General features: G+C 40.0%; 1 protein-coding gene across 37 annotated transcripts in view; it reads right to left on the minus strand.

Annotated features, from left to right (window-relative positions):
- Cadps (Ca2+-dependent secretion activator) overlaps positions 1 to 25,312 on the minus strand; it is a 450,780-nt gene that overhangs the window by 96,421 nt on the left and 329,047 nt on the right. For 9 of the 37 annotated variants that reach the window (XR_003950860.1, XR_001781126.2, XM_006518024.4 and 6 more), the window contains 7 exons: positions 22,782 to 22,883; positions 20,497 to 20,560; positions 20,001 to 20,124; positions 17,545 to 17,613; positions 16,661 to 16,678; positions 4,429 to 4,535; positions 3,418 to 3,426 (listed from right to left, as the gene is read on the minus strand). Coding sequence is in view for 31 of the 37 variants with exons in the window: in XM_006518024.4 (XP_006518087.1) it covers positions 3,418 to 3,426; positions 4,429 to 4,535; positions 16,661 to 16,678; positions 17,545 to 17,613; positions 20,001 to 20,124; positions 20,497 to 20,560; positions 22,782 to 22,883 (493 nt within the window). In the remaining 6 variants the exon portion in view is untranslated. Of the gene's footprint in view, positions 1 to 3,417; positions 3,427 to 4,428; positions 4,536 to 16,660; positions 16,679 to 16,892; positions 17,446 to 17,544; positions 19,290 to 20,000; positions 20,125 to 20,496; positions 20,561 to 22,781; positions 22,884 to 25,312 lie in introns of those variants that run through there. The other 28 variants (XR_003950862.1, NM_001359921.1, XM_017316035.2 and 25 more) reach the window with 11 other exon arrangements.

Below are 25,312 nucleotides of genomic sequence, written 5' to 3' on the forward strand. Positions count from 1 at the left end.
TTTTGTAGCCTGTTGCCACTTAGGCAGAGAGTCCTGTCCACAGCCCTGAGCCTATACAGGGTGACTCCTCTCTCCTCATCCAGGGTATCTGTAACGTTCAGAAAGGCACAGCAAGTTGGCTGGCACTTATTCTTCAGTTGATTGATCAACATTACATCTTTAGGGCATGGCCAAGAAGATATGTTGGGGAAGACTGTATTATGTTCCCATATACAACTTTGTTCTAAGATGACAAGGAATAAAAACAGAAAGCCAAATCAAACCAAAACCCAGTCAAAATGTATGAAATTAAAAAAGATTCTTAACCCAACTGCAGTTGTGGCTCTTATGTTTTTAATTTAAAGAATTTGTAAGCAAGAGAGCACGGGGAGCGAAGTATCTCTCCGCTATAGAGAACCAGATTCTAAGTAATGTGTTACTGAGCAACTCTTAGTTTTTGCAATTGTAGTCATACAGGCTAGAGAGACTGGGAGCCCCACAAAGAGAAGTATTATCACTAGGGGGGCTGGTACAGTGAATGAAGAAATAAAAACCAACATCTTTCTTTTTAGCACTCTCTAAGAAGTGAATAAAGAGTTTAGATAGGTTAGGAATACTAAACAGTTAAAGGAAAATTCTGATCAGATGAACAATCTGAATAAGTGTGCTGATCAAAAGCTATTCTTTATTTTAGGTTGGCTCTGATAGGTGAGAACCACTTTTGCTCATGAAGTAATATATGCTAAAAGGCATCTAGAGGTTCAGTAAACTTTTCCCATAGAAAATATAGAGTTACACAGTAGAGTATTAATACTTACCAGATGTTTTTATTATTCAAAGACAAAAGCTGTGAGCTTTAGGGGGTACAATTCACTACACTGAACACATTATATATTTTGCACACAAACTAACATGTATATATGTACCCCTCTGTGCACCAAAATACATATATACATATACATACATATACATAGAGAGAGATTGAGAAGGGGGAGTACATGAAGATCAAATCTGTGTGACTATTAGTAGGTCATGTTCTGAGAAGAAAATTCTGTTGCATATGAGAGCAAAACGTGACACGAGCTTCCACACAAAGCATGTGTGAATGGGAAGGGAAGGATGGGCTCTTGCTTGAGAGACATTTCCATCTTGGGGCATTTACTATACTGGAACTTAAAACAGCTTTAAAAAAGATGAAGTTTTTTTTGGGGGGGGGGTGGTGGTGGTGGCAGGTGTATTGTTACTTTTATTTGTGATGTATCTATGAATAGTATGGCCACAAAAGTTAACATCTGTATTGAAGATTTAGTGCCTTTTTTAGTTGTTAAAGCTTAGGGAGCAACCAGAAAGTGAATTCTGGGTAAACAAATCCTCATCCTTTCGGGAAGAAAAAGTGTACAATGTGTTGCGTCAAGTCAACCTTTTTTATTACATCCTAGTCAGTGACTTGGCTACACATAGGAATTACCCGGGCAGCTTTTGAAAGAGAACAAGATTCTATAACTCCCTAGAGAGTCCAGTTAGGGGGCTGGCACCAAACAGGAGAATTCAAATATCTGTGAAATGCTTCAGGTATTATTATCTGTATGCAGCAACTGAGGGCAGGTGGGGTGTCTTTCAGGATGAGCCCACGCCTCCAAGAGAGGATCCCCTCTCCTTCCAACTCAGACCATTGGTTCTCAGACATTGTGTAGTTTTCACCTAGAAATCAGCTTTTTAAAAAAAAATTCATGAGATATTTTGACTTCTTGGGGATTATTTTCTTCATATAACAATAGCTAAACTTTGTAGAGCGCTTACCATGTGTCCGGCACAATATCATCTGAGCCCTTGCTTAATATCACCTTCCATCTAGCCAGTGATCATCCGTCCGGCTGGGTAAGTAACTGGACCATAGTCACGTGATGAACATGTTGGGGTAGAATTCAAGCCCAAACTTCTCTGCTCTGGATTCTAAGCTCTGGCTGCAACGTACTTTATTTATCCTTTATGGCCCAGGACATTTTATTTTTCATTGTCTTTCAAGGAGCACTGAATTCCTTGACTTAGAGCAGGAGATAGGAGAGGTCCAATGGGTAGGTCCAATGGGTAGGTTTGATTAAGTTGTAAGATCTCATGATGGGTAATCCTGTATATATACCTAAAATAATTTTTGGTCTTTGGGAATTTAAAATATGCTGAGGGTTTTTTTTCTCTTATTGGATATTTTCTTTATTTACATTTGAGGTTTTTTTTTTATTTCTAATTTCAAAAACCGGTGTTGAGAACAAGATTAAAGTCACCATGTTTGTTTACCCTGCCTGACTTCTAAATCTGTAAGATGAAAACATTGCTTATGAGAGATTATCATTTGGATGATGATTGACATTTGCCCAAACCCCAACTTTTGGGTAAGGTAAGAAGAAATGCCTTTTTTGGAAGTTGGGTTTCCAAAAATATATTTTTGTTGTGCAGTTCTGGGATTTCTTTGCTGTGGTGGTGCCTCTTTGGTGTGGCCAAGGAACATACACATTCTCTGTGATCTGGGAGTAGCCTTAGAGAGTAGCTTGATTACTAATCGAGTATGTCTGCCGTTTATTCCTTCTGTTATTCACTTAAACGCACAGCTGCATCCTCTTCATATCCATGGCTTCACAAATACGTGCACTTGGTCAAGCCTTTACCTCTCAAAGCCAGGAAAAGAAGGCCAGAATCCCCCAAGTCCCAGGAGATGGTTTGGAAGACACCCAGAAAGAAGAAAGTTGTCATCACTGGAACATCCAACCCCTCAATCTAAAAAGAATACCTTACAAAATAAAAGTAGAAGAAAAATGCAATCCAACTTCCTTGCATCTGTCTAGAAGTCACTCTTAAGTTTGTGTGGTAGGCGGGTGCTACTTGGCACCCCTTTTCCCTTCAGGCTGTGTGTCCATTGCTAAGCGCTATATGGGTTAGTAACACCCAGTCATGGGTCTTCCCCCCATTCATGAGGGTCTGCAGGGAATTCAGGAGTCTTCAACACTCTCTCTATATATAAATACTGTATATATGACTCACATACAGACAGCTGTAGAAAAAGGTTAGTATCACTCCAAGGGGCTACTGGTTACTAAGCTTGGAACTCCCCTTCTGTAATAAAGGTAAATACAGATGGGCACAGGAAACTACGACAGGCCAGGGGCAGAATCAAGGCAGGTGGGAGGCGTGTGTCAGGATGTAACCGCAGTCCTCGTAAGTCTATCAGTTGCCTCATGCACGCACAAGAGAATCACCCCACATTTACCCTGCTGTGGAGAGTCACCCATGTCACAAGCAGTCCACTCAAAGTTGCTGTTACATTCCTGGGGTCAGTGTTAGAAAGCAGGAGCACCAGGAAAATCCCATTAGAAGACATGGTACTACCAGGGCATGCACAGAGTATGAGAGCAGGTGGCCACTTCATTCGATTGAGTCACATACCTCTTTCCCCTGCCACGATCAGCCAAGGTTGACCGGAACAGTAGAGAAACAGGGAGGAAATTTCAATATGCAATCAGCATTAGTTGGGATGGCTGGGTTTACAGCGTATGCTCTATCATTTACCCATCTGTCACTGTTTTCTTAGTCATGGGAATGGTCAGTTTAGGGGTCTAAGAAATGACTTTTACAGAGCCCTTTCGTCCCCTTTCTGTAAACACCAATTTAAAGGGAGAATCAGCTTCATTTTAAAAACCAGATTATGTTGAGAGAAATGATTTTAAAGTTCGAATTTGGAACAGTTTCAGAGTTTAATCCTCTGCTCTTCCCTGGGAGATCTGGGGCATTTAGGTCCTTATAGGTTTGACATCTAGTTGGTTTGAAGCCCTTCCATTTATAATTCCTTCAAAATCATTTTAATAGAGGTTTGTCAAAATACAATGAAAGAAGCTGTATTTATCTGGGTTTGTGTCATGGAAATGCCAAGTCAAACAGCATAGACTTATTATTGTCTCTGTCACTGTGCTCAGCAAGCTGGGCAATCTAAGGTCATAAAGGGAGAGGGACTACATTATCAGAGTAAGATACAGAGAAAAACTCAAGCTTTAAAAAATAAAAAATAAAAAGATGACCTAGGGTCCACACACCAAAGAACCAATCAGAACAACAGTGCTGGCAACAAAACAACCACAAAAGACTGGAGAGTTTTCTGTTTCTCCGGATAATGGATCTGTGCTGCATGCTGGATGCCACAGAGCCTTGAGTTACACTCACCTCAGTCCCGCGTTCAGAGAAATGTCTGAAAACTTAGGCTGAAATGCACAACATACAACCACCTCTTGGTCACTTAGACAACTTTCTAAAGACGTCTCCTTCCAAAACTTCTACCTTCATTCCCTTCAGCCCAATTAAGAGAAAACTCAAGTTAAGGCATCTTGCTCACAGCAAGGCAGCTGCAGCCCGGGCTGGCACCTCAGCTAATGGACACTGTGCCATCTTCCCCTGCCTGCTCACCTCGGCGTGGTGCTCCTCGTTTTGTTGCAGTACTTCGATGACTAGTTCAGCAAGACGGATTGTGTCTTCGAGCTTTTTGGCGGGAGTGATTAAGCGGCCTACATTTTCTGGAGTATAAGAATTTGTGGTAAGATTCAACGAAAGCAGCAGGCTAGTTTTGTGGCCAATAGAACTAGTGGGTGAGAAATTCTGAATGGTTATCAAAATATATAAAAAAAAGTTTCATGCAAATGTTAAGTGAGCAAACCATAAAGCCACCTTGTCATTGTCATTATGAAACACTTACGAGAACAGTGCTCCAGCTCCCGAGTTGCAGATGAAGCTAATGTGAGGTCTACAATAGCCCATGCTAATTTAGTGGTGTTTTGTATACAATACACATTCTTTAAAGACAGCATACATGGACTACCTCAGATCACTCTCTACATTGTGCTCAGCCTACCTGGCATGGGGCAAGAGACTCCAGGCTTCATATTGATTGGCACGGTTTGTTTTCTATGTGGGCCACTAACTGTTCAACATGACAAAATTGTTTTTATTTCAGGCCTACGTGTTGACTGGGTACTTCGATGATCACTTTGGAGATGAACATTCAAGGCCTCTTTGTTTCAAGTCACCCGGGGAAAAGATGAGAAGAAAACAAAACATTCTTGGGTGCTTATGTAGAAGTTCAGGGCAGGTTATTAAAGGGTATTAAGGATAGGTTGTTACAGGGATGGCTATAACCTATATTTTAGCAGGAACAGAACTCTTGCCTTCGCCACACCTTGAGCTCACACCCGTGGACAGTGTCATTTCTTGACTGATTCAGCTTAGGGTGTTAGAATGTGCCTTGCTAAATATAATTTCTTTGCATTTTTTTTCCTTTTTATGGTGCTGGGAGGGTTGAACCAAGGGCTTCATACATGCTAGGCAATTTTATTATTATTAAACTATATCCCCAGCACTAAATAGAATTTCTTAATACTCCCTACACACTTGGTTGTATTTAAATATAAGGATAGAAAATAGCTACTTAAAAAGATAGGCATTTCTTAAGTGATACACGTCATTAGTATTTAGAATTTAATAATAGAAAACAAACTCCATAAAACACTATGCAAAGGGGAATGTTTTTATCCCCTGGGAGACAGACTGACAAATGGGACCAACTCAGATGACTAGGTTTTAAATTTCAGTTCAATTAGACAACTGCAGGTATGGAGATGGACTTTCTGTATGCAGTCAATATTATCATCTTTATCTTTACTGTAGCTAAATGGCAAGGTGAGTGGAACTAGTTGGAGCTAGAATGTAGGAGTTTGGGGGAGTTTTCAGGGTAGGTAAAGGACAGCCAACACCTAGTCAGCAGATGTGGGAGGATAGCTGGTAACAGCTGATGGCCTGGTCTAGAGAAAACATTCTTGGAAAAAAATGAGAAGCAAGATTGACTTGTCTATTTTGTTGACACTTGACCTATTTGTCATTTTTACAAGTAGACTATCAGAATTTCCTTAGTAGACTTTCTGGCATTTCTACAAACATACTGTGTATATATGTTTGGGTACTATACATAGAGTGAGGGATTTGCATTCTGATAGTAAATATGCACAGTGGCTACTTTTCATTAGTTGATATTCACATTTACACATCAATTTGCAAATTCCTTATCCTATGCTTATTACCCATTCAACACATACATCCACATATATACATCACACATGTACACACATTTTCTTATAACCAGACAAGCCTGCGCATTATACAGATCTGCAGGAAATCCCACTTGGACCACATCTTTGAAATCTCTCACTTTCAAAATAGAGAGCATTGTTCTTTTGGATGAAATACTCACCAAATTAAAGGGAATTCTGGCTGTACATGACATCAGAGATAGAAATAAAGTAATTTCCACCAGTATTTTTATTCAATTTACCTATGAAGTGCAAATGCTTTTTTTTTTTTAATGTTTTAAGAAATCTAAGATGCTTAAGTAAGGACTGCCTGAAGATTTGTGATTTTTTTTGAAATGCAAGACTTTTCGATTGACTACAATAAACAGCAATAGATACACATTATGTGTACATGTGCATGCAGTCATTGATGAGTGTGTGCAAATGTACACAGGTATGTGTATGTCTGGTATGTATTATATATACCAACAGTATGTTTAATAAACCTCGTATAATTTGACTTGAACATGTGACCACTGAAGTACATGGGCTATGAGTCTTTAATCTAGACTACTTGACTGCCAATTAACCCATGTAGCTCAACTTCTACTTATTGCTAATTAGTTGTGGCTCCATTATCTGTAGCTTAAGCCACTTTAGTGAGGCACAGCTACCTTTTCCCTACTTGCTCAAACAGCTGATTTGCTAACTCAATGGCAAAAACTATACTAGCCATGAATTCTGTAGGATGTTGTCTTTAAAGAAAATACTGTGTAAATGCCTTCAGCAACCCATTCCCCAAAGGGCGCAAAGAAGTTTTGTTTAGAAATGAGTCTGGCTCATTGATCACCTCTGCAGTCATAAAATGTACTGAGATATTCCTTCCCCTGACCCAATTTTGCAGTAGCTGGAGCACTGATGGAAAAAGAACCGAAAATACAGTATAGTTAGGAGACATTTCATTCAACAGAATTGAAGCTCATAACATAGGAAAAACCATCATGCAAAATGTTATGCAACAACAATGTTATTTTGTGCTGACATTGAGATTTGAAAATGTTGCATATGTCAGACATTGCTAGACAAAAAAAAAATGTGGACATTTGGAAATAAATGCTCTCTTCTGAGTATCTCAAAACCTACGACATCACACTTGAGAGCCTGTGCCTCAGCTTAGTATTCAAAACTAAAACAGAATTTCAAGAGTGAATAGAAAAGCCAACTAAGCTAGAAAGCTAGAAAGCTAGAAAGCTAGAAAGCCAAGTGACAGAAGATAGAAGGTTTACAGTACTTGATATTGGCCTAGGCATGCTTGCGAGCCTCTGAGATAACATGCTGGTCTGCAATTGTGTGAATAAAGAAGGAGGCTCAGGAGCTGGCTGGGGAGCTGTTCAGTTAGGAGAGAGGCAGAAAAAAAAAAGTAAAGAGACAAAGTGACTTTCACAAAGAGTGACAAGTGACAAGGAACTCTGAAAAGAACACCCCGACAAGCAAACGTGACAAACGACAACCAGAGATGCTGCTCCCTCAGCAGCTTTGGTGTCCTGGAGATGTGATGGGGTTTGATAAGGACTCTAACCAGCATCTCACCACACCCTACCCAGACACTCAGAGGCCAAATGCAAAAAAAATGCTCTATCAAGATGGACAAACACGAATGGCAGCTGCTGTATCAGCAACCGAAAGAAGATACACTTTTTTATCACGAAGAACAAGCACAGGTCATTAACAGATTCTCCCCTCCACGCGACCAGAGACAGAGTATGGTACATGAACGGTTGGTGATGTGGATTCTTATCTTTCATAGGCTACTTGCCTTTTAACTAATTTTGTACCCTCTGTAATTTGGTTTCTTATCATATGAATGAGACAGAGTCAAGAATTTTCCCTGTATTTGACAGGATTGCTGACTAGAACAAATCAAACAAGGCATGGGATAGGTCTTCCTCAAGTCAAAGTACCTACAAATGGCCACTGTTAGCTTCCGAATTGTGAGAAGGCTGAAGTTAATTTCTTTGCAAGCACAGATAAAAGGCCGTCATTAGTTCAAGTGAGCTAGGGAATATTCATGCTCCCTTTGTGGAATTTCAACATGTCAAAATCTGTCATTTGGGGGGAAAATGTGTGGTATCTGATTGTTTCCAGCTCATTTAATTATTTTCAATTTGGAATTCTCATGGCTTTTATATTGTGGGTTGAATCATATATAAAAACTTGCCAGCTTATCGAATATGTTACTCGCTATTCCAAATGTTAGAATACCGTAATCAGCACTTGACCCATCTGTCATGTGGTTTACAATATCAGTGCTTCAAACGTCCTTTGACAATAGTTTCTTCTTCCGCACAAGCACAGAGTACCAGCAGCTTCTACAATTCTCTCTTTGGTGAGTGTCTCATTAGCCTCAGACCTCTCCTTTCTAATAGTTCTGGGTTAGAGAGTGATCTGAGTGCTGAGGGACACACTCCTTTTCCAGGCTTGCTTCTGAGTTTGCGTGGATTTTCAGCTGGGCAAATGAATTTTACTGAGGTACAGAGAAAATACAATTATAGTCACATTGATAGAGAAAGGGAGCAAGGTCATGAATAAATGCCATGTTCCGGCAAAGCAAGACTTGTGGGGGTCTTCAAGACTGACCTTGCTGGACTCTCAGTGTTTTTGAGCACACAACCTGAAACAATCTTTATCAGTTAATTTGAATCCTTTGGGAAAGATCATATGACCACAGAATTAGTAGAAATCATTTAAAAATAAAGCTATTTAAAGAAAGGCTTATTTTTAAAAAGCACGTGGCTAAGAGCATTCTGTAAAGCTGGGAACATTTCAGGCATGCATGTTCATGGCTCATGTGGTGAATGTTTTATACCTTAGCATGTAATTCTCATGGAAACTATGCTCATTTACACCTAGAAACTGATTATATGTATCAAAGTGCTTGATCTGGGGCTCCCCACAACACAGAGCAGACTTGTGGTTGATCTGTAACCTGTGAGGCGTCAGACACATGTTTCATCTCAATGAGTCCTGGGGAGAAATTCATAAATTTCCTCTTGCCAACTCTCTGTCCAGAATTTTTACTGTAAGGTTTGCCACCATAGAAAAACAAGCTTCCCTTTCTGCTCCTCACAGAGCAAAACAAAAACATCATACCTTGGTTTCCAACTTCATTTACCCAATTACCATTGCTCATGTTTACACAATTAATTCCATTTGGCTTCCAGAAAGAGAGTTAAATGTGACTGCAGAAAAACAAAAAAGAGAATTCCTCTACAGGCATAGCTAAGCCAAGGAAGAGAAGCATCCAGGAGGGAGAGACACCCCAATTAGCCCTTAAATAACCTGACCATATTTGGTTCCAGCAAGCGAACTGCCAGCCCCTGAAATATCACACGAGGGATAGATATGACTGAGGGAAAACCCACTTATTACCAAGTTCCAGTCATTGATGTGTTGAGGAAGATGCCGGAGCCTGTAGTACGCTTTACTGAAAACACCCAGCCTGTAGATCGTTGCTAAGATTTGGGAGAAGGAGAGTGGATAAAGCCGGAGGGGGAACAGAGTTGATTGGTTAGACATACAGTGTTTTGTAAGGTACTTTGCCCCCTTATAGTGATGGATACATGAACTAATGACTGTGGGGTTAAAACATACTACTTTTTTAGTGGCAGTGCTCATTACATATAGTGGATCCCTTGAATCTCCATTTAACCCTCTTCAGAGGATTCCATGTCCTAACCAGTATGTTAACAAAGATTGACATGTATATCATGAATCATTTTCCCCATTTTTTTCCTTTGGAGACATGACTGTCTCTATTCTATATGACCTATGATGAGCCACTGAGAAACTCCTTTAAAATTTCACATGGTTGCTTAGAGAGGGAAACTGTTTCTTCTAGTGTTGGCAGCTAGGATAAAAGCCTTGTGGCCGTGTCTCTCTTCAGACTCATACCACCACAACTTATGTTAAAGCTTTCTGTCCCTATTTAGATGTAAGAAATATACTCAACATCTTCATCTCTAAGGCTATTTCCTTCAAAGTTTTTCCATATACACTGGCAAAAGTTTCTTTTTCTTACTTCTTATTTCACAAATATTTACTTGCTATAGGAAGACCATGGACTTAGTGGTACTATTAAGGACTTGTTAAGGCCCTTTTAGAATCTTTGTATATAGTCACAACTTTCTTGGACAGCATCTTGGAGAATGGGGGAGGGGGACTTCATTAATAGATGAAACACTGCAACAAAGCCAGACACACACCCCCAAGTCAGTTTATGGGGTTTCAGCTCTGTACTCCATGATGTCCTCCTCTGCTGCTTACCCTGACTCTGTGATGCATCGTAGACTCTGGCCTGGGCACACTCCTGTAGAGCTATATTCTTATAGCATCTTGAATCTCCTCTTTACTGTAGTCAATGGACTTCACTCGCTTGATCCACTCCCACGTTCTTTACTTAGTGATAGCTTCCTTTAGGATGGGAACTGGTTTTTACTATTGATTACTGCATAGTTCCCTGGTACCTGGCATAGCTCATGGAACTTCATAGATAGCTCACAGAATTGAAATTGTGGGTTTAGTTAACTTTAGACTAGGTTGTTATTCTTATTTAGAATTTTGACTAAAATATAATTTCTTCTAAATACCCATGTGAAGAATAATTCCTGGATTAGTAGCTGTAGCTTTGCTAGGGCACTCACTAGAAATATAGATTCCTAGGCTCTGCCTGCACTTCCTCAACCACAATCACATTTCAACAAGATTCCCAGGGATTCATTTTGATAGTTTTATGCAACACTGTTTTTACGTTCCATTGCTGAAAGCACAAGGAAGGCTGGGATTTAGATGCATAGCCCTTTAAATAATAATAAATAAGTTAATAGATATACATATGTAGTTCTCTGTATAACAACGAGTGGTTACTATGAAGCAGTGCTAAAATCCTTATTTGGAAATTGTGTGGGGCTATTGTGTGTGTGCATGTGTGTGTGTGTGTGTGTGTGTGTGTGTGCGCGCGCGCGCGCATGTGCATGTTTGCATTCATGTGGAGGCCAGAAATCAGCCTTGGTGTCATTCCTTAGAAGTGCCATTTATCTTTTATTTTCTTTGAGATAGGTTCTCTTGTTAGCCTGAAACTTGTCAAAAAGGCTAGGTTGGCTGTTTAGACAAGCCCTGGGGATCCATCTGTCCCTGCTTTTCTAGTGCTGGGATTATAAGAATGTGTCACTATGCCATTAGTTTTAAATGGAAGCTCTGAGGATTGAACTTACATTCTCATGCATATAAGTCAAGCCCTTTACTGGTTGAGCTAGCTTTCTGGAATCTCCTGTACTTTTTAAAAGTTATCTTCTGAGAGAGTAACTATGATTAGCATTTCCACCAGAAAATGAAAGTGACATCTTAGTCATCAAAGAGACATAATATCAACATGGGATTTAATGTCTACCTTGAATGAGTGTTCAGATTGGTTCTAGCCAGTGTTTTCTGAGATCTGCTATCCTGTGACTCAAATACTTGGCTGTAGGATAGCATCAGCAGGGTTGGAAGTGTAGGCTCATCAATGGACTGTGGACAGTGCCTTCCTCTCAAGTGAAAGGAAAGCGAGTGCCTGGGACATCAGACTTGAAGATGACCATTTCATTTGTTTGAAATCTAAGTGCTTTTCTCCAGGACTTGATTTCTTGTTTGTCAAATGAGGTTCAGGCTTACCTAATAATTTCCTATATTTTTATTTTTTCTTTGAGAAGCTACTTTGTGATCTTTCAATTTTATTGCTCATACATCACAAGCTCTTCGTGATGCAGAAACAGAAACCGTGAGCTGTGGGCACTAGAAAGACTCCAGATTAAGTCTGGATCATAGCTGTACCTGCCCAGTTTAATTCTGAGCATATTGCCCAGCAACTTTCTGCTTTAAGATTTCTATGAACAGGGCTTGAGAGATGGGACACACATCAAAGGCTAAAGCTCATAATGAAAAATATTTCTATGAACAAACGACCAATTTCTTATCTCAGTGCACAAAACACATGGACTGTTTCAGAAATCTGGATGCATTTGATGCATTTGAGGATTGAACTTACTTTGTAGTGATCAAATCACTACATTTGATGGCATGTCATCAGTTGACTGATACCAATACTATATTCTTCTTCTTTAATTAATACTATACCTTATGATCAATGGCCTAAATTTAGAGTCAATGAAATATGGCAATAAAACATTTATCTCCTAGAATTCTTAAGAGAGCTAAGCGAGATCTCCATGTAGCCACTAAGCATGTTTTAAACTTTCAGTGAAGATCAGTTACTACTGATAATGGCTTTTTTTCTGGTAGGAAAGATGGCTTTATGCCCATTGCTTCACAACATACTTTAGTATATCCTCTCTTCCTTCAAAATCCCCTTTGATAACAATCTGGGAAATAAATGTGTTTGTCCTTGTCTTCCTTACTGTTTGTATAGTATAAATGAAGAGCTACTCATAGAATAATTGGGACTTAGAAACTGGTTTATTTAGGCATCATTGAAACAAGAGAGATGGGAAGAGAGACATTTAACAACTAATGTATAAGACATGAAGCAAGAGATACTCATCACTCTACAACAGCATGGATCCTTGGACAATAGGATTCACCCTTACTTGCTCCTTGTGAGGAGACTGGAGGCCACTGGCTTTGCACAGTGGTCTGGTGAGACTGTAATCTTGGCTGTTTTTTTCTCTTTTAATAATTCACAGATCAGTGGGAAACTAAACTGGATATTGCAGAAGCACGGAATTACGGAACACACTCTAGAAGTCCTTATGTGAAGTAAGAGTGTGTGTGTGTGTGTGTGTGTGTGTGTGTGTGTGTGTGTGTGTGCATGTGTGTAAGAGGGAGGGAGGTAGGGAGGGGAGGAGGAAGAGAGAAAAAGAGGAGCCTTGGGCTGGTGAGATGGCTCAGTGGGTAAGAACACCTGACTGCTCTTCCGAAGGTCCAGAGTTCAAATCCCAGCAACCACATGGTGGCTCACAACCATCCGTAACAAGATCTGACTCCCTCTTCTGGAGTGTCTGAAGACAGCTACAGTGTATTTAAAAAAAAAAAGAGGAGCCTTGAAGTCAACCTTGGTGTCATTCCTTGGTCTTTTCTGCCTTCATTTTTGAGATGGGGTCTCTTAGTGGCTTGCAACTCATTGAAGAGGCTAGGCTGGCTGGCCAGCAAGACAATGATGTGAATGTTTCCACCTCCCCTACTGTGAAATTATGTTACTATGTGTAGCTTTTTACATGGATTCTGGGGGATCTGGAATTAGGCTCTTACATGTGTACATAAAGTACTTTACTATTTTCCCAGGTATCTTTCTTGGATTTGAGCTGCTCTAAAAGGCTTCTGTCAACCAAAGAGGAAAAATATCTACAAAAACTGCCATAAGAATTCACAATGTAAGGATTTGGCAACTGTCTGACCCTGCATGACACTTGTCTGCTATTTTGTATTCTTCCCATACTAAAGCTATAGGTGCCTCTATAGGTGCCTCTTCCCTCCTCACTGAATGGATAGTGTCCAAGTGCCCAGGATTTCTTGTGGTCTGCATAGTAAAAGGAGACAAAACATATCACTTGCACTTGCTTAGACATGAAGCCAAGTACTGCTTGAGAAAGCCACTCAACCTTATGAAACATAGCTTCCTGAGCTATAAATGGAGCAACAGTGAGGGCATGTTTATGAGTTTAAGGTAAAGATCCAGTTGAATCATTCATATAGTTCTCATCCCAGTGTCCAGGCAAAAATAATGCATTTTCCCCGCTTATCCATCTACTCACTATTCATACATGTAACTATCTAGCTATTTATGTCCCTTCCTTCTTTCCTCCCTCCCTTCTTTCCTCTCCTTTCTTCTTGTTTGTGTCTATTTTTCTTCCTGTCTTTTTTCTTCTTCCTTCTTTCCACTTACCTATTATTATATTTATCCCCATCTAAAAGATTATCTGTACAAAGCTTTGCAAATCCTTGGTACATTTAAAAGAAAAAGTTTTATTTAAATGTCTAGTGGAATCATTATGATGCTCTGAAAATTATGCAGGCATTCCAAGAGTGGAGGCAAAACAGCAATGATAATATTGAATTCCCCAGTGTTTGTTTGGTTTAGAATATGTGACAGTTTAATGGGAATGTTTAAAATAATAGAATTCTTTGATAGGATCACAGATTTTCTTTAATAGACTTTTGAAATCTTTTGAATTTCTATTTTTCTTTTGATACCGTAACTAAGCTGAACATTTAATTTCTAATATGGTCACAAGATAGAAAGCATGAAGTCAGCTAGGAAGCCATGGTCAGAGTCTTGTAGACTCTCCCAGAATGCTTTGAGCAAACACACCAGGAGATCTCTGTAATCTACTTCTAGCATCTTATTTACCGCATTCCAATTTGCACTCTTAACCCTGACAACTCCTTGCCACCACCTGCCACCTGCCTGTCTGTAATATCATCTGTCTATCTATCTATCTATCTATCTATCTATCTATCTATCTATCTATCTATCTATCTATCTATCTTATTCCCTAGGAAAATTGAAAAGGTAGGGTAATCATAACAGAAATAAGAATATTTAAAGGCCAGGGAAGAAGACAGTGAGACCTGCTTTCCTTAGAAGAGGGCTCAAGTATCCCAAGATTCATATTCATCTTCGCTTTCATATTATATTTAAAGTTCAGTTTTACTCTATTCCTGGACTTCAGACTTTCTTTACAACTCTAATATGGTTATTCTGGAGAGAATCTTTAATTTTGCTTAAGGAACCTTCAATGGCTGTCACCTGCAGAGATAATATGTGTTGGAATTATCCTTTGAAAAATCTATATGAATATAAAAGTCACAGAGATTCCTGGGTAAGGGACTTTGTACCAGGACAGAGTCATAACTTCTTTCTTTGTTAAAGTCAGGGTCTTGCTGCAATGGTGCTTTTTGCCTTAAAGTCACTCTGGTCCCAGTTGGGCTACTGTCTCCACCTCCTGAATACCAGGATTACAGGAGTGTGCCACCATTTCTAGCCAGATCTCTGTCTTTATGGCGTGTCCAGGCCACAGCTCTTGTACTGAATGTCTCGCCTTGCAATCTGACACTGTTTTACAGCCATGTTGAACTGAGTAGATAGGCATGTGGTCTCTGTGTAGGCTTCTAGATCGATGTGTTTGTTCATCATTTGTGTTTCTCTAATCTTTGTTTGTTCATCTGTAAAATGGGAGGAGCTACATAAGGTTTCTGAAGATTAAATACGTTAAATGCATACAAAACCACACCTAGTTGATGAAACTCATGTCATGAACATCTTATCTAAGAATATTATTTTTATCAGCTGTGTAGTTTGTTACATTTGTATATTTTGCTCTGTGTAGGCTATGTCCCCAAATCTCTAGCTTCCATGAACTGATTCCAATGTATCTCTTCCAATGTGCAAATGAAACCCAATATCTTGAATGTGTTTTTAGCTTTCTAACAATGTCATATTCCTCTGACACATAACCAGTGGGGATTTAGATGTATTGAATTTGAAATTTACACATATGCATTCATGTTTCGTGATGCTAATAGTTGTTTTTCCTCATTTGGATACTTCCTGGCTCTTCACACTGCACTTGCTTCAAGGTAGCCTCTGCCAAGTCCTTGCCTGGTGGGTGGGTGGATGGATGGATGGATGGATGAGTACCTTCTCTATTTGGGAGTACATATGTCTTGAGCATAGTTTTGAGTCTTGGAATATTTATTGCTAACCTGGTGCTTGGAACACATTAGAAATGCTCTCTGAATTGTTCTGAAATATGTTCAACTGCTGTGTGGGTCTAAATGAGAAATCCTTATGGAATCTTTTAACTCTTTAAGACACATTATACATTCATTAATATTTCATTTCAGAGCTCTCATCTAAATAGGCTCAGAAGACCTGAGAGGAAACAAGAAGAAAATTTCTAAAGTCAGAGAACTTTCTCACAAGAGCTCCTGCTTAGTCCCTCTGCCTATCACACACACACACACACACACACACACACACACACACACACACACACACTATGGACACCATTGCTTCCTCTTGACTATAAACACTCACCAAAGAACACAAACTTCTCCATAGGGCAGAAAACAGAAAAAAGAAGAAAGAAGAAAGAAAGAAAGTAAGAGAGAAAGAAGAAAGAAAGGAGAAAGAAAGAAAAAAAGTGAAAGGGAAGATTCATTTGGTTCAGTGTCTTTAAAACTACAAAACAAAACACCATACACTCATGAGGCCAAATTGTGAGACCCTGAAGCCAAGGGTAAAAGATGTTCTGCAGCAAACCAGAACGCTGTTCCTGAAGGAACAAACTTACACCTTTACGGAAGTGCCACTCTCTGAAGACCAACAGTGAGTGGGCATGAGATGCATTTAGACAGCACAAATTAACTCCTTAAGTATTACTGCGGCTCCACACTGCTCTCCGGGAGCGCATACTTTAAGGAGCTACTTAACAAAAACAGAAAACAAAAAACAAAACAAAACAAAAAAACAACTGAATATAACTCGACAGTCCTGGTAATTGATAAGGCATATACAATCAGTTCACCTGCATCCTTTTGATTCTCTATTTGAAAGAGAGAGCACAACGAGGAGAGAAGAGAAGGAGAAACAAGAACACATATGCAAGATTAATGAGCAAGTGGACCAAAATGCCCCCCACTTATGCGTGATACATGATATCAGACAGAAAAGCTTGCCCTTGGCTTCCCACCGCCCCAAAGTTTGGGGGCCAGCAAAAAAAGGGCTCCTTCACAGATGTGGAAAAGGCTGCACAAATAGAAAATTAGTAAATTAAGTTTAATGTGAAATCAAGCTATGAAACATACACAAACTCTTCGAATGACAATTAAGTCATGTGTTCTAGCAGAGCTTTGAGGACAAGGGCAAATACAGCTCTTCAGAGAGAAGGAGGAAAATTTCCCAGCTTGAGAGAGAATAGATAGGAAGCATAGAAGAACTAGCTTTCAGAGTATGGACCACCTTGCATGATCTCATACCCTTTATAGTTTGACATGTTAAACATGGATAAAGAAGGCATGACTTTGCCTCAAATGTCCTTTTTCTGACACCTAGTACATCACTCCCCAGCTTAGCTGACACCTTTTGATTGTGTACCAGTGACAAGTACTTTACAAATTAGGGTTACACACAAGCAAAGTAAAAATGCATTCAGGTCACAGACAGGGTAACTGAAAAAACTTACAGACAAATCTGAGTTTATCACAAACAAATGGCTTAATTGTCTAACCTGTTTTAGGCTGATACAAAGTGACTGGACTTCTCACACTGGGTTTCACAGACAGAACCAACAGACAAGCCAATGCTAAAAAACTTGAAGCAAGGAGAGTGAGTTGGTTTGGATCTGAGTTTCTTGAAATAATGGAACAGAGAGAGTGAAGGCAGCATGGCGAGGAGGGGGTGGGTACTCACGAATGGTTAAATCCATCACTTGGGAGGCCAAGCAGAAGACAGGATGCTCATACATTTCTCTCTTTTTCCCTACAAAAGAGGATTTGGGCATGCAAGAGGCTTAGGTCAGAGGTAAAGAGGTTCAAGGTCATAGGTTAGAGGAAAACGTTACATTAGCCCAAGGGAAAATAGCCACAGAGTATTTTGGGGTAAACACAGGATAAAAGAAAAAGGAGTTTTGAAATTTGGGAACTACTGGATTAACCATTCAGCATGCCATGAGCCACGAGAGAGATTGTGACCATGATTTTACACATCTCTTTAGAGTTGTTGGCAAGAATACAATGACCAAAAAACATCATGGGTAGAGAGAAACAGAATTTCATTGGTTTAAGGCTCCAAGATACTAAGGATTTCAGACTTTAGTATCTAAGGCTCTTGAGGTATTTCTTCATAAACATAGTCTCCCAGCAATATTACTACAACTTCTTTCCAAAATTCTCAGATGGATAATGTTCAGAGAGGCTCAAGTGTAAAAACAAACAAACAAACAAACAAAGAAACAAACAAAAAAACAAACAAAAAAGCATTTCTTTTCTGAGGGTAGGACCTGAGCCTTTTTCAAAGAAAGCTGTCTGGTAGTAATATCTTTGAAGCTGCAATATCCCAGCCTACAGTGGACTATGTTCATGGAAGAAAACCTGACACATGCAGCCAGAGAATGTGGGGTTGTCTGAATTAACAATCCCAGCATGCTTTGAAATTGGCGTCTCAGCCACTTTTGCAGAGGTTGTGTCAAAAAGTGGCTGAGCCAATCACGGACAAGGAAGGAGAAAAGCAGAAGAGAGCAAGTAGTGTGGAATGAGGTACTTCTCTGAAAAGAGAGTTGGAATAAAAAGATTGGTTTCTTCAAAGAATCCCCAGACCTAAAAGTCACAGTGCAAAAGATAATTAACACAACCAAGAAGAATTGAGGCACAGAAGGAGACTACAGACCAGCTGATCTACTTCAGAAATGAATGCATTTTTACTTACAGATCGCAAAGTTTTTTGTTTTTTGTTTTTATTTATTTTTTAAATTTACTTATCTGAAAGAAGAGAGCAGATCTTACCAAAAGACTAGTAATAGCTGGACCAAGACCCATGAGGCAGCAGTTGTGGAAACTGAACATTTCATTTCGTGATCCTATCCCATCTCTGGCTTTCGGATTAGTAATTACATGGTTGACTTTACCCAATCCAACCAACCATTATGTCCTGGGCTGGGAATGCTGGAACAATTATTTGTTAATAAAGCCCTTTAATCATTGATCTTCTCGTTCCTCTCTTTTTGTCACTTATTACCAAATCTAGAGTTGGTAAACACCCTTCTAGTGCCCAATTCTTAAGTGTTTCTCCCTCGATGCATAACAATGAACTCATTACCACTGGTACACAATTTGCATTGTCACACAGACAAAATCGAGAGGGGAGGAAGACATGTAATGTACAGAACATTGGGAATTTAACATGATTGTCAGCTAATTTTCTAAGGAAACAGGACATTGGCAGTATATGTGATGGCGTGTGTATGCTAGTCAGGTGTTCCCCTCACTGATGGCCCAAGGTGGACAGTGTGCCTTTGCTTGCTTTATTTGGATGTCATGTGTTTTGTGTGTGAGAGAACATGAGATTCCAGAGTGTGGACACATCAAGTCTTGCACACAGAACTTCCACATGAATACACTTACACCTCTGGTCAAGTTGGGTGTGGTTTTCAAATCACCCTATAGCAGCCAACAGGGGTAACAATGAAAAGTGATTAATGCCTTTGAGAGTGAATAGGTCCTAAAGAACCATAGCTTCTTGAATTTACTCAAAGTGCCTTCTAATTATGTAGTCATCAATGTCTGTTTCCCTGACATTTGAGATGGCAGGAGCAATGCACCTGCTACATCCCTGGAAACAAGAAAGAAGTCCAGAGTCAACTTGGAGCCCCTGAAGCTGGCTCCACACTATGCTGTCACCAAATTTGAAATGTTCCCTAAAGACAAAAGACTTCCAAGGCATCAGAAAGAGTTAAATAGAACCTGAATATTGCATTCTTCAACTCTTGTTTTACTTCCAATACTACTGGCAACAGACAGCAGACAGCTTCCTTTTTCTCTACTTAAAGAAGGTAACAATGCATCCCAGCTCTTTCATAGGTTAACATCATCCTTAGAGAAAATATCTGAGGGCAACACAAACTCTCAGAAGGATCCTGGTTACTACATAACGCCCCACATTTATTGTTGGTTTTCCTCTAAAGGCTGTCTTCTGAGATTTCTTCTATTTATTTGGCCACGACCAAGGCATTTTCCACAGTTGAAGTATATTTAGTCTAACGTAGTCAGATGGACCGCTGTTTTCTGGTGTCCATTAAGAAAAGAGATAGATTTTCCCAGGGAGGCATATCAAAATACAAATTCAAAACAAGTGACAGATAGAAGTCTTACCTTCAATTTTGGCATACTCAGATAGGCGTGAGTAGTTGACTAGAGCAGCCTGCTCTAGGCATTTACGGATGACAGTTTTGACCTCTTCTTGTGGTACTGGAGTGACAATATCTTTCATCAAAACCTTCAAGCAGAAGGAAAGGGGACTATTAAGTTCTAAATCAATGTGTTACTCATTTCTGCTTTCCAAAGACCTCAGGTGTAAAACCATTAATGCTGACTAATATGATAACAGTAGGTAGAAAGAAAACCACAGAGCAGCTGCGGTGACAAAGCTTGTGCAGGCATCAGAGAAGGGCCCCGAGTGACATTTGAATATAACTAGTTGGAAATCTGAAAACAAAACTTCCAAAATATTGGCAGTTTCCTCACTTTTATTCTGGTACTTCATGAGTGGTAAACAAACCCTTTGAAAATTACTGACTCGGTCGTCCAACTGTACTGTTTGATTGTAATAACTTGCAAGTCCCTTTACTTGTCTCACGTTCATTCTTACCCGTTCCAAGAGTGAGAGAGTAGCTTTCAAAGCACCTTCAGGTCGACCAAATGGAAAGCAGTACCTAGAAAAAATGCAAGGCTCAGGTTGCCCACACCATTACATTTTCACAGAAAGCATGCTGCAGTTTGATTCCTATAGCAACTTATACCGAGGAATGGAAAATGCTTTTTATTTTGTCACACTGTGTTATGCTAATCCTAGTTCACACCATATATGTATATATAACGTATATATGTATATGTGTGAATAATGACTGTAGAGGAACTCTGTAAATGTCTGCAACAGAACAGAATATTGAGAGTGGTGACACAGAGCTCAGCTTGGATTTCCATTGTGAGGGAAAACACTAGTTAGCAAAAACATGACCTCATGTGTTAGAGTAGGGGACAGCATGGAAAACTAGGAGTTAAACCAGCTGGAATGCAAACACACTTCTTTAGGTCCCTGAAGGGTTGAAGCATGAAGCAGGCATGCATTTGGGATAAGTTCCTGACTCTGCCTAATTTGCTTAGGATTTTTTCACTGTTACTGGATCTTTTCCTCTATTGGTGATACGTTTTGCTATAATGTATGGTCAGTTAAAGGACCATCATCAAATCTTATTCCATAAGGAGAATTCCAGTAGCACAGTCAGAAGCATGTCACTTACTGCTACAGGTGCCATCAATGGCTCTGGTGGCCAAGAGCCCTTCAAAACACTTCTCAAAAGTGTAGAGAATGGGATGGGCTGCTTAAACTCAGTCTACAGTGGGCAGCCAGGAGCACTTTCTGGAATCTCCCCCAGCCCCATTTTGCCCATTGTTTAACTGGAGGGTTACCTGTTTTACACAGTTGTTTAGACTCAAAACAAAAGTCAGTGCCTTTCCAGCCTCCAACCCTGTAACTAGTATATGGGAGCCATTAGGATCACACTTGCTCCCTTGGAGTTACTGCCTCAGAGTCTATGTGTGAAGCCAACATTATAGTATTAGAAACGTGCCATATGCTCTACAGGGGAAGTGGATTGCATAGTGTGAAGGTCCAGTGTGTGATCTGCTGCTGCTGCTGCTGCTGCTGCTGCTGCATGTCAAGTTTCCATCCCAAGCCCCAACAGGGCTCACCTAAATTTCCACTATTTTATGTACAGCTAGTAGGAAGGGAGAAAGGATGATTTATGAATGCCATTAATTTTGTCCACATTCATTCTGACTCAAATTGTAGGATTTTAAAAACTGTTTTATCTAGGAACCTTAAAGATTCTTCAACTTTTTATATGACATGAATTATCAGTCAGAACACATGAGGAAAGCTTTGTTCTTCTTCTTTTTTTAAAATATTTTTTATTACGTATTTTCCTCAATTACATTTCCAATGCTATCCCAAAAGTCCACCATACCCCCCCCCACTTCCCTACCCACCCATTCCCATTTTTTTGGCCCTGGCGTTCCCCTGTACTGGGGCATATAAAGTTTGCCTGTCCAATGGGCCTCTCTTTCCAGTGATGGCCGACTAGGCCATCTTTTGATACATATGCAGCTAGAGTCAAGAGCTCCGGGGTACTGGTTAGTTCATAATGTCGTTCCACCTATACGGTTGCAGATCCCTTTAGCTCCTTGGGTACTTTCTCTAGCTCCTCCATTGGGAGCCCTGTGATCCATCCACTAGCTGACTGTGAGCATCCACTTCTGTGTTTGCTAGGCCCCGGCATAGTCTCACAAGAGACAGCTATATCTGGGTCCTTTCAGCAAAATCTTGCTAGTGTATGCAATGGTGTCAGCATTTGGAAGCTGATTATGGGGTGGATCCCTGGATATGGCAGTCTCTAGATGGTCCATCGAAAGCTTTGTTCTTTAAGCAACTAAAATGCACTCTTGAATTTGAAATCCAGAGCTGGGATTACACCTCAGTTGGTAGAATGCCTTTCTTAGCGTTTCTGAAGTCCTGTGTTCAATTCCTAGCACAGCATGAAATCTGGTATGTGTTGGTACACACCTATAGTCCCAGTATTCAAGTTGTAGAGTTTGTAGTATTATGACTTCAAGATAACCTTTGGGTACATAGAGAATTTGAGGACAGCCTGGCCTATTTTAGACTCTTCCTTAACAAACACCAGACAAACAAAGAACACAAAGTCAGGTAGCAAATGAGAGCTGGAGCCAACTGGTTGGTTTTCTTCCTCTTCCTTTAGCTATTTTGCTTTAATGATCTTATGTGTCTCTGCTAGACTTAGAGTTTTGGGGAAACAAAGCCTTTTTGTGCAGCTTTGTTCTCAACCCAGTAGGCCCCTAAACCTAAATTCTTACCTGAAATGTGTAATTTGATTTTCCAGCAGAACTCGGAGTCTCTCTTTGATTTCTTCAAAGCGTTCTTTTTCTTCAACAGTCACAGTTCCGATTCCATCAGGCCTGAAAGAAGACACGTTGTAAAGTGACGGGAACCTCATATGCTGACACCACCAAATCAAATCTCTACCAGGAGGAAACTGTCTGCCTTAATGGCAAAAAGCATGATGATGGCTGTGACCACAGAAGCCCTGCTGTGCAGGGCTGGAGGTGGGGGGAGATGCTCAAGTGGAAGGTGGTCGGGGTTAGCATAGAACCGGATCGTGTTCTTGTGAGATAGTGAAACTGCTCACAGGTTAAGTTCCACTGGTTCTGATTGGTCATAAATTTTTTTTTTGCATCTAGCCAAAATTTTATTGTCATGCAAAACATTATCCATTTTTAAATCTCTTAATATCTTTGACAGTTACATTTGATTTCAGACTGTATTTATCATCAAGTCTGAGTAGTTGTAGCTGTATCTCTCAGAGGCACGCATTTCAGTTACATTTTTCTATATGGGAATTCAGACAACTGAACATTTTCTCAGATTTTTTTTTCTTTTTTTTATTAGGTATTTTCCTCATTTACATTTCCAACGCTATCCCAAAAGTCCCCCATACTCTCCCCCCCCAATTCCCTACCCACCCACTCCCACTTTTTGGCCCTGGCATTCCCCTGTACTGGGGCATATAAAGTTTGCAAGTCCAAAGGGCCTCTCTTTCCAGTGATGGCCGACTAGGCCATCTTTTGATACATATGCAGCTAGAGTCAAGAGCTCCGGGGTACTGGTTAGTTCATAATGTTGTTCCACCTATAGGGTTGCAGATCCCTTTACCTCCTTGGGTACTTTCTCTAGCTCCTCCATTGGGGGCCCTGTAATCCATCCAATAGCTGACTGTGAGCATCTACTTCTGTGTTTGCTAGGCCCCGGCGTAGTCTCACAGGTCTCACAAGAGACAGTGGAGAAAGAGGGACACTCCTCCATTGTTGGTGGGATTGCAAGCTTGTAGAACCACTCTGGAAATCAGTCTGGCAGTTCCTCAGAAAATTGGACATGGTACTACCGGAGGATCCTGCAATACCTCTCCTGGGCATATATCCAGAAGATGTTCCAACTAGTAAGAAAGAAACATGCTCCACTATGTTCATAGCATCCTTATTTTTAATAGCCAGAAGCTGGAAAGAACCCAGATGCCCCTCAACAGAGGAATGGATACAAAAAATGTGGTACATTTACACAATGGAGTACTACTCAGCTATTAAAAAGAATGAATTTATGACATTCCTAGGCAAATGGTTGGACTTGGAGGGCATTATCCTGAGTGAGGTAACCCAATCACAAAATAACTCAAATGATATGTACTCACTGATAAGTGGCTAGTAGCCCAGAAACTTAGAATACCCAAGATAAAAGTTACAATTTGCAAAACACATGAAACTCAAGAAGAATGAAGACCAAAGTGTGGACACTTTGCCCCTTCTTAGAATTGGGAACAAAACACCCATGGGAAGGAGTTACAGAGACAAAGTTTGGAGCTGAGACAAAAGGATGGACCATTTAGAGACTGCCATATCCAGGGATCCATTCCATAATCAGCCTCCAAACGCTGACACCATTGCAAACACTAGCAAGATTTTGCTGGTCATAGATTCTTAAAATATCTGAAGAAGTACCACTACTGTGTGCATGTGTGCATGTGTGTATGCCTGTGCATAAACACGCACATGCATGTTTATGCCTGCCAGAGATCAAATAGCAGGTATTTTTCCCAATTGCTCTCTACCTCAATTGTTTAGACAGCATTTCTCACTGAGTCAGAAGCTTGCTGGTTAGCAAGGCTCCTCCATCTCTGATTCCCCAGTGCTTGGGAGAACAGCTGCTCATTCCTACACCTTGCTTTTAAATGCAGGTTCTGGGGACAAAACCGGTCCAGTGCAGGAAACACTTTGCTGACTGAGCCATCTCTCCAGCCCTTTCATCATTTTTTAAATTAGGGAAGTTTTACAATGTAGTTTGGGTTTCTGGCCTCTTTTGGAAATTCAGAACATTAGTTGGTAGTTATCAACCAACACCTTTTTTTCTAACCTGAGGTGCTATTTACCTGATCATATCTCTAGCTTGTATTACCTGCCACACTAGCTCTGGGTTTGGAACTCTTCAGTTATGAAAATTCCTACAAAAATTAGGTACCATATAAGCATCTGTTTCACTCATTATTGAATCACTCAGTTTGTAAAAAATGTTCAGAGTAATGAAAGTATCTGTGGGCTTCTCTGCTAATTGTGTATTAAATCTATTAGTTTAGATCTAATTTAATCTAATAGATTTAATCTACAATTTAATCTAATAGATTTAATGCACAATCAAAAAGTGGGTGTACATGCCGATCACACTTTAGTAAGTTATTTTTGAAGTAAACAAGATTCAACAGCCAGAACTGAAGGAAATTTAAACTTCTAACCGAATCAATATGTAACATTATCAAGAACAGCCTAATAGGCATTCTGTG

Source organism: Mus musculus, chromosome 14 (genome assembly GCF_000001635.26).
Source record: "Mus musculus strain C57BL/6J chromosome 14, GRCm38.p6 C57BL/6J".
Taxonomy (NCBI): domain Eukaryota; kingdom Metazoa; phylum Chordata; class Mammalia; order Rodentia; family Muridae; genus Mus; species Mus musculus.